Source organism: Triticum dicoccoides, chromosome 5B (genome assembly GCF_002162155.2).
Source record: "Triticum dicoccoides isolate Atlit2015 ecotype Zavitan chromosome 5B, WEW_v2.0, whole genome shotgun sequence".
In the NCBI taxonomy this organism is placed as follows: domain Eukaryota; kingdom Viridiplantae; phylum Streptophyta; class Magnoliopsida; order Poales; family Poaceae; genus Triticum; species Triticum dicoccoides.
In genome coordinates, this window is record NC_041389.1 from 302,649,825 (window position 1) to 302,659,473 (window position 9,649).

Sequence of the window (9,649 nt, forward strand, 5' to 3'; positions counted from 1 at the left end):
AGCGCATCCGCTACTTTATTTTAACTCGTCTTATTAGTTATCAAAAGGGAAAATTATGTTTTTGCCACTCTAGTTTTTGCCTACTTTGCTTATGCCACTTTAGAATTTAATATTTTATTTTTGGCACTCTTAGCTTTTGACAATATATCACTTTTGCCATTCCCTAGCAAAAGCAAAAATTTAGAGTGGCAATTGTGATACATTTTTAGAGCACTCCAGCCGTTCGGCCCCCCAGGGCGCGGAAAAAGAGTGACCTGGGGGCGAACCGACGCTAGATTGGCTCCTGGGGTTCGGTTCGCTCCCAGTCACAGGCCCACGGTCGCCGCGGGTTCGGCGAAGTTCGTTTTTTCTTTTGCAAACTCGGCGACTTTTGCAGGAACTCGGCCATACTTCGTCGAAATTTGTATAAAAACGTAAAAACATGCAAGAACTACGCCTAACTTAAAAAACAAACTCAAAAGCCTAGCCGCTGCCGTCGTCTACATGCCGAGAAGCATGTAGAAGCGAGTGTAGTCGCCGCCGTCGTTGCGCGCCTCGCCTGTGGCGTCCCTGCTGCAGCCCTGGTCGGGGTCGCCGACACGTGGTGGGGCGCTTGACGGCCCGGCCTCGCCCTCGTCGTCGTTGTCGATGACGATAACGCCACCCTCCTCGGCGCGGCGATGGGCCTCGGCGCGGCTACGAGCCTGGGTCTCCAGGTACGCCGGTGCCGGCGGCCCACCTGCTCGCGGACGTAGTCCGCCTTCGCCCATTTGAGGGCGGACTCGTCGTCGGGGGCCACCATGTCGACGTGCTCCGGCTTCACGGGGAGCAAGCCCGGCTCGGGCTTCGGCCAGACGAGGTGTAGGGAGGGCCTCGCCGGTGCCGTCGCAGGTGGTGAGGGCTCATTGATGATGAGGGCACCGCTACGAGCGCGACGCTCGAGCAGTGTCCCTCGGGCTCGGGCTTGGCGGGGCGGAGGGCCGGCAAGCCGGATCCCGACGACGAGGACGACCCTGGCTCCATTCGCCGCGACATCCAGGAATTGCCGCGGCGGCGAGAGAAGGAGGACTGCGTCGGGTACTCCAGCCGCGAGAGAAGGGGAGTGGGGAGGGGGGGAGCTCGCCGGCGGGGAGAAGGCTTTTGCGAGAGGGAGAGGGGAAGGCTGGTGGCGCTCACCGGCGGGCAGTGGGCGCCTTTTATAGCCGAAGCGGGGCGGCGACATGCGGGAGGACGCGTGGCGGGAGCGGGCGGGACGCGCGTCGACGGCGTCTTCACTGTGCCGCCCGTGAGGCATCAATGGAGGCTGGCCGGCGCGGCAGCGCGGCAGCCTTGGCATTGATTCCCGCGGGAGCCGAGGCGATGAGGGCGACGCAACGGCCGTCTCGCTGACTCGGCGGGCCCGCGGCTTTTTCGCGCCAAAACATTCGCCCCGACGCCCCCGGGCGCCCCCCAGCGCGTCGGGTTCGGCCTGGGTCCGCCGGCACTGATTTCGGCCCAAGCCGGCGAAAAACGGGCTCCTGAGGGCGCGACTGGGCCGTTTTTCGGCGCCGACGCGAAAAAATCGCTTGGGGAGGCCGTGTTGGGGGCGCGAGTGGAGATGCTCTTAAAAGCTAAGAGTGGCAAAATTGAAATGAAAAATTATGGTTTTTGCCATGGAATGACATTTGTGATGTATTATCAAAAGCCAAGAGTGATAAAAGTAAGATGTCAAATCTTACAATGGCACAAGCAAAATTGGTAAAAACTAGAGTGGCAAAAACAAAATTTCCCTTCTCAAAAACGAAAGAATTCCGTGTCTTTCTGCGGGCCCTCTCCTGTCTCCTCCCCTCCCACCCGCCTCATCCGCCACCGCCGCAATGGACCCCCCGTCTCAGAACCCTTCCGCCAGTAGCATCACCCTTTACCAGGACCCCACAGCCGCCGCCGCCGCCGCCGCGTTCGCGCCGCCCCCTCCGCCATACCCACCACATCGTCGCCGCGTGCCTCTCATCAAGGTTGCACTCGACCACCTCTGCCATGTCGCCACAAACCTTGATATCATGTTTATCGACTTCTCTCACAAACTTGCTCAACATTGCATACAGGTAATAAGTATCTTATTAAGCACTCCCGAGTCAATGCAATTCAAAATGACCCAGTTACAGAATGCACTATTGCAGTCTTGTTCTTGTGTCTAATAAACATAAGCCTGTCACTTGTGTTCTGTTTAATCTATCTACCAAATTGCTCTGACCCCGAGTGTCCACAACGCCACTGATTCGCAGAGACATTTGATACCATAACATACAGTTTCAGACTTCAACCCCCTTGTGTCGAACTGGTATTCACTAGTCTATTTGCTAATATAGTTCTATTCTGATTTTAGCTATTGGTGGATTGTGCTGAAGAAAATAATCTGACCATTGCAAGTGCTGCTGGCAATGGTAATGAAACTGGAGGGTCCCATATGATGCCATCCATTTATGTGTATATTTGCTTCGCCTTTCTAAAGAGGGAGCCAAAGCTGCCATGTCTGTAAACTGCATGACAGTTATTATCCGGAGAGGTCCCAGCATCATATTCAACCAGATGTTCTAGGAATATCATTGTTCTTGTCGCAGCTTCCACGATGAATCCATGATCACTATTGTGCCATCTGCTCAGATCACTGATTTCCAAGGCTCTGAGAAAGAAACATTTGTTCAAATTGGAACCAACAGACTATTACCAAGTCTATAACTGAATGAAACAAGGTGTAGATCTGGTGACTGGATCTTGAAGCAGATCTGGAACTTTTGGAGACAAATCCAGGACCTGCTTCCAAAAAATGAACTAGCAGGCTTACCCATAGCCATATTTAGTCTCACGAAAGTGTTAAATGAAAAGGCTTGTGGTTCTGTTGTGCCTCTCTCGGCTGGTCAGACAAAGCAGTCCACCGATGATAAAGAAATCCCAGCTGAAACTAAAGAAGGGTCTGTACAAGTTAAGAGAGGTGAATCATGCTCATTTATCTTCTGGTCTTAAGTTAGCATGTTCTTCTCGTCCTCCCATCCCCAGAGTATGGAGATTTCTTACACTAGTCCTGACTACTGAGGTCTTATCAAGATTACTGACATCCTAGATAATGCTAAGTCTTATACTAAATATGACATTTTTTTTGCGGGGGTACTAAATATGACATTGGCTCCACCTCTTGTGAAGGCGGATCAGGTGTCGCTGGATCATGAAATTCCTTCTGTTTCTGATCCTTGCCTCGAGGATAAGGGTGTAGACAAGCCTGATACAGTCCAGTTGGTGCAGAGGCTTGCCGAGGTACTACAGAATCGTTGGAGTGCTCTGTAGAGATGATGACACCCCATTAAATATTTAAATCTCACACCTGTTGTCTGTTGAGTAGTGATTTATAAGGATGCTGCACTGCTGCAGCAACAAGTTAGCGAACACAAAACAGAACACGATATTGCACAGATTATGAGGGATAATGTTAGACCCAAACTCTGAGGTAACGATGCTTCTTTTTACCAAAAATGTTATTCTTTATCTTGCCGAGATACTACATAATGGGTGCCTGTAGGTTACAGAGATGATGACACGCCATTAAATCTCACACTTCTGTTGAGTAGTGATTTACGAAAGGGCGTTGTACTGCAACAAGTTAGTAAACAAAAACAGAATACATTATGCATGAAAATGTTGCACAGATTATAATGTCGGCTCGAAGTTATTCTTGCGCTGGTGGCAAGGTTGAGATATCTCAGGCGAGTTATGAATTTGCGACATGACTACATTTGCAGATTACTATTTTCTGCGATTCTTTTTTTATTTGTACTTTCTGTTTCAGAACCCCTTGAGCTCGATATAGTGGTCCATCAATTCCTTTTCATGCTTGTGCCGATGTCAAAAAAGTATTACCCAGATGATACAATATGTACCGTATTATCTTCTTTCTAGAAGAAAATGACAATTGAAGGGACACATTATGCTCCTTTATGCCTTTGGATTAAGATTATGATAAGTAATTTTCTGAAAAATGGGAACACTTTTAAAATATGGAAATTTGGTTTATTATAAATATAACAACAGAAAATGATATTTTATGCCTACCTTCCAAAGTCTGATGTCTTGTTGGTTTTGCAGAAAAGCAAAGACAAAAACTCTGCATAGTCCAGCTTATCTTCCTTTTTTGTGCTTTTTGAATCTTTGCCTTACAAGAAGAAAGGTGCAAAGTAAGGGTCTCATCAAATCTTTCTATCGTATCTTTCGATTTGAAGTGTGCCGAATAATGCTAACCTGTGTTTATGATGAGTCCTGTATCAGGTGTTATTTCAGGATGATATATACCAGTGCTGTCAACCTCATGAGATGAGAGCTGTCACTTGATTTCGTGTATATTATATTGATAGAGATACTATTGCTAAATAGAACTGTATGACATGATGCTCTACATGTGCAATGGCCTATTGTCGGCAAAGTAACTTCGGTGTATGCATAAATAAAAGCCCTTTCCTTCAAAACATTCCACATTATGCCTCAATTGGAGCAGGTTCTTCCTTTTTGAAACAGAAATAGATGTACCTGCATGTAAATCACCAATGGCTTCCAATATGCTAATTTCCAGAATCTGGGCTTTGTTGTCTTGCTTTCCTCCTAATAAGGATACCAGAGCAGTAAAACCTATGTTGGCAACTTCTAGGGAAGATGTGTGGCGATAGGCTTTTGGGTTATTGTCCTATAGTCAGATTATGATTTTTGCAAACTAAGAAAATTTTCTTAATTTTTCTGGAGGGTATATCAACTCTTTTTCATGTTGCTATCACACATGGAAAAAATATAGTGTCCAAATGGCTCAGATGCGAATATATAGCCTTGAGTGCATGACGTCCAAAATATCAGATAGACGTGCTTCCATGCTGCTCAAAGTATGATGATGAATTTAAGATACTAAGATCAACCAGCTTCGATCTTCTTAAATGCCTTTTTGGAAATAGATTCACTCGGATGTGTAATGATCTCATATTTTTCTCTCCTTTCTACTCTGTATTTATAGTTGTAATTTTGTGGACAACACTGAATAGCATGTTTTTTCAAAATCAAAGTACAAAAGGAAAAAGACGTGTGAATTTAGAGTAGTAATTCCAGTGGAATTGATGTGGAAAAGGTTGCAGATACCATGACAACAATAAAAGGCCTCACGCCCACAGATGCACCCAAGGAAGGTGTGGGGGCAGGACCAGAATCATTTCTCCAAATCATGCACGCCACTAGATAGAGAAGTCTTATCAGTCTTCATCAATGTGGTCTCATTCTGGCAAATCTAATGACATTTGAAGTGACTTGATGAATGTACCTGACTTCATGTACAGATGAATAATCATGTACCTTAGATGTCCCATAGGATCGAATTTACACATATTGCAAACCTTTTTTACACTTAAATGCTACTTCCTTTGTTCCAAATTATAAGACGTTCTAACTTTTTTCTGAATCGAATGTATATAGACGCGTTTTAAGTGTGTTTGTTCACTCATTTCAGTCCGTATGTAGTCCATATTGAAATATCCAAAACATCTTATAATTCAGAACGGAGGTAGTAATTCTTGGTATAATTCCATATCTATCTAATCTGCTGTACATTTCTGTAAATTCATTATGCACATCAACTAAACAATTATTGCATCTCCACTCATGCTGTAGTGGTGTGACTATTTTTTTGTAGGCGACCTACTTGATGAAAAGTAAAATCTATGTGCACTGTGCATTATCCTAATCGTCCCACTTATTCTCATTATCTTGTCCATTGACAGGCACTGCATCACTGCCTCGGTGAAGGCTTGCCCCGCCTGTGATCCTCTTGATGTTTCTCTCGATGCACTGAGATGTCAATGATTGTGGTTGTGATGCTACTCTTGTTGAAATCTTTGCAGGTTGCAAGGAAATCATGGCAACTGTTGGGAGCACACAATCGTAACATTTTGCTGCGTACGTCGAAGGCAGATGAATCTATATGCAATGCTACGGCCTGGTGCCCTTTGACTTTATCTTGTCGGTTGGCTAAGCCCACTTGAAGGTTGGCAAGCTCGCGTTGTCAGGCTATGTCAACATGATACACAATTCCTGAGTGGGCTACGTACGGTAAAAATTCATTTTCATTAGAACCTCTTTCTTTAGGAGAAATGGAGCCGTATGATTGGTTGAGGACGTTCGAGTGACCTTACGACAAATTTTGCCAACTGAAAACAGGGTCCTGGGTCCATAGCAGCATATTTTGTGTCCAATAGAGGCTTGAACCAACACAGATTCTTGTGGGGCTCTATCTAATAGGCTGCAATGTTCAAAGGTGATATCATTCTTCCCAACCGAAATCTTATGAGACGTCACTTTTGAAGGTAATCATAGTAGTGGACGAAGTCACATCAGGTGCTGTCTTTCGGACTTGCATTTTTAGCTTCTAATCACCATTCGTGGGAAGTTCCTGTGCATCTTTGTTTTCCCCTTTTTAATTTAAATGTGATGATTAGTTTCATCTCTTTGCCCTTGTGTTCATGCTCCCCATTGTCGCAACTAAGAAATGATTAGCTTGGAATCAGCCAAAATACATACTTACCGATACTCCTGACCCTGCTTCATGGAACAAAGTGGTAGGACCTGTTGTTGATGTGTAGTCAGTTGCAAGTTGAGCATAGTGCCTGTAGAGGTGCTGAGAAAAGGCACATCTCCTGGAGTGCTGGGGCATGGTTTAAGGATTCCGGTGGAAAAGTGGGAGATTTCCCAACTTGCTCATGTCTCCTTGAATTGTCTTAACACCCATTCCTATGCAGCTGTGGTTGCCAGCTTATTTTACTATTATCACTACATAAATATTTTCCATTTGTGCTGTGCATTCATGATCGATTGAGATTCTCATCCTCCGTGCCCTGTTCATAACACGGAGAAATCATATATGCTTGCCAGCTTGTTTTTCTGTTGTAGTTTGTGGCAATGGTGGATGACACTCATTTGCGAGGTTTGGTCGTGCTGCGAATGATGGTAGAGTTTTAACAGTGCGTCTGCAAGTACTAGCTAGGAAGATGGCACCAGCGAGATAGATTTGTGCTATGACTTCCCTTTATGGTTGGAGTCATGTAGAATGGACTTTGGGTTGGCATTCTGCAGTTTCTCTGGCTACTGTTTGATTGAGCATGTGGCTCAGATGACCTTGTTAGTGCCATCAGCAATGTAATGCTAGCTTTTACCATGGACGGCTTCCTGCCGTCATGGGAAATCTCGAGTTGATGTCTCGTGTCATCGTGAATCCGATTTGAGGCGAGAGTTGACTTGCTTGGCCGGCGCGTATAAATACATGGCCGCTGACACACACGTCAATCATTCATCACTCGCTCCTACGCACACACATACACACGCGTGCGCACTAGGCGATGTATCATCATCACTCCTCCTCTTTTTCTTCTTCTTCCTATACTTGTCAGGGAAGCAATGGCTTCCTCCCCTCCCAACCGTCGGCGTCGAGCTACGGTGATCTGTTGCAAGCAGAGCAGCACTGCTACTACAACTACTCCCAGCAGCAGCAGGGTCAGGCGCCGCCGTTCCGCCATGTGCTGAGCACGGGAGACCTCGGGGCGCCGCCGCCGGCAGCAGCAGCGGCTGGGAGGTACAGCACGGACGAGCGGCGGGAGCGCATCGAGAAGTACAGGAGCAAGCGCAACCAGCGCAACTTCCAAAAGAAGATCACAGTACGTCTCCTTCCTCGCTCGCACCATACTTGCTCGATTTTGCATCTTCACGTGTTTTGACCATGCATCTTCTTCAGTACGCTTGCCGGAAGACGCTCGCGGACAGCCGGCCGAGGGTGAAGGGCCGCTTCGCCCGCAACGTCGACGATGATGCAGTCGCAGATCAGCCGGAGTTCACGGCGGCGGAGGTGTCCTCGATGATGAGCGAAGCCAACGTTGTCGTGGGTGCCGTGGACGCCGTTGCCAGCAGCAGCAGCAGCAACATGCCGGAGTGGTGGCCGGCAATGCAAGGCGCGCTGGCCATGGAGGACGATGAGCTTTACATCGCCGTCTCCTCCATCAACCTCTACTAGCTAAGCTCGCTAGAGGCGGATCGGATCACCTCCAACGGTGTTCGTTGCACTTGTTTTGCGTCCCATATCCTGTTGCATCAACTAAAACTACGACGCCATAGTTCGTAATGTTTAGAGGCGGACCGGACACCTTTTCTTCTTCTTATGATTCTTCTTCTTTTGATTAGTTGGAGTGCTTCATGCATCCTCTGCAACTAAATGTAGTACGTACGTACTCCTACTAGTAATTTTTTACGGTGTTCTTTTTTGTTCTTTAAACTTTGACCATTGCGCGCTGATGGGAGTAGTAGACTTTTTTTTGCGGGTAGGAAGGGAATAGCAGACTGGTTACATTAGAATAACATATGAAATATGCTTATGCGCTGCAACGGTAAAAAAAAACACCTCATGCCCATCAATTTTAGTCCTTGAAAACTGCACAAACAACAATTAAATTCTACTCCCTTCGTCTCATGCTATTATGGGAAGGAGGGAGTAGCTACCAATTAATCTCTTCTCTCTGTACAACAGGCAGCAACACACAAAGCATAGCGGCATGAGTACAAAGCAAAACAAGCAAAATTGCTCCAAATATCAATGCCATTTTATGAATCACCCCTGTACAAAGTTGCCCCATGTAGAACACAGAGGATAGCATAGAACACTACACAGCAGCAGCACATGAAGTCTCTCTCTCTCTCCCTATGTTAGAATAAATTCGAGGCATACCGTTGATCTACCGAGGACCAAGCAATCACACAAGCACGGCACCGAGATTTGTTAACGAGGTTCACCGATATGGCTACATCCCCGGAGCCTAACTATGGGCGCTCCTCCCCATGACACCGCTACAATACCGCACCCGGTCGCCCTGGACGTCGGCACATGCCGCCGGCTTCCCCTGCGTTCCTGGGCCATTATGTTGGCATAGGTTATGTGACGCCCTCGATTCAATCGTACACTAATCATACACGCAAATGTGTACGATCAAGATCAAGGACTCACGGGAAGGTATCACAACACAACTCTAGACACAAATTAAAATAATACAAGCTTTATATTACAAGCCAGGGGCCTCGAGGGCTCGAATACATCAGCTTGAATACATACGAGTCAGCGGAAGCAACAATATCTGAGTACAGACATGAGTTAAACAAGTTTGCCTTAAGAAGGCTAGCACAAAAGCATTTACGATCGAAAAGGCAAGGCCTCCTGCCTGGGAGCCTCCTAACTACTCTTGGTCGTCGGCGTCCGTCACGTGGTAGTAGGCACCCTCGGGGTAGCAGCAGTCGTCAAAGGTGGCATCTGGCTCCTGGACTCCACCATCTGGTTGCAACAACCAGAAAGAAGAAAGAAGGGGGAAAAGGGGGAGCAAAGCAACCGTGAGTACTCATCCAAAGTACTCGCAAGCAAGGATCTACACTACATATGCAACATTATCAAAGGAAGGCTGTATATGTGGACTGGGCTGCAGAAATGCCGGAATAGAGAGAAGGCCTAGTCCTATCGAAGACTAGCATCTTCTCGAACCCACCATCTTGCAGCAACAGGAGGGAGTAGAGTAGCATAAAGTAAAGCGGTAGTAGTGTTATCAACCTCGGCCAGAGATCCTTTCTCGACTCCCTGCGA

General features: G+C 46.8%; 1 protein-coding gene across 3 annotated transcripts; it reads left to right on the forward strand.

The window, feature by feature from the left end:
• Positions 1 to 1,843: 1,843 nt before the first annotated feature.
• Positions 1,844 to 8,274, forward strand: LOC119308575 (zinc finger protein CONSTANS-LIKE 12-like). Of its 3 annotated transcripts, XM_037584704.1 has the most exons (5): positions 1,873 to 2,063; positions 2,345 to 3,270; positions 3,356 to 6,090; positions 6,199 to 7,688; positions 7,766 to 8,274. In XM_037584704.1, exons 4-5 carry the CDS (start codon positions 7,374 to 7,376, stop codon positions 8,039 to 8,041), a joined length of 591 nt encoding a protein of 196 aa, XP_037440601.1. In that variant the 5' UTR covers positions 1,873 to 2,063; positions 2,345 to 3,270; positions 3,356 to 6,090; positions 6,199 to 7,373; the 3' UTR covers positions 8,042 to 8,274. The 3 variants fall into 3 exon arrangements, with proteins under 3 accessions (XP_037440600.1, XP_037440601.1, XP_037440599.1); XM_037584703.1 differs by having other exon boundaries at positions 1,844 to 1,973; positions 2,345 to 6,090; XM_037584702.1 differs by having other exon boundaries at positions 2,345 to 6,090.
• Positions 8,275 to 9,649: the final 1,375 nt, after the last annotated feature.

Excerpts from the sequence above, each read along its gene's own strand:
- LOC119308575 (XM_037584703.1), top strand. The coding sequence starts at position 7,374 with ATGTATCATCATCACTCCTCCTCTTTTTCTTCTTCTTCCTATACTTGT. Across the intron at positions 7,689-7,765 it reads ACTTCCAAAAGAAGATCACA|TACGCTTGCCGGAAGACGCT; the intron begins GTACGTCTCCTT and ends CATCTTCTTCAG.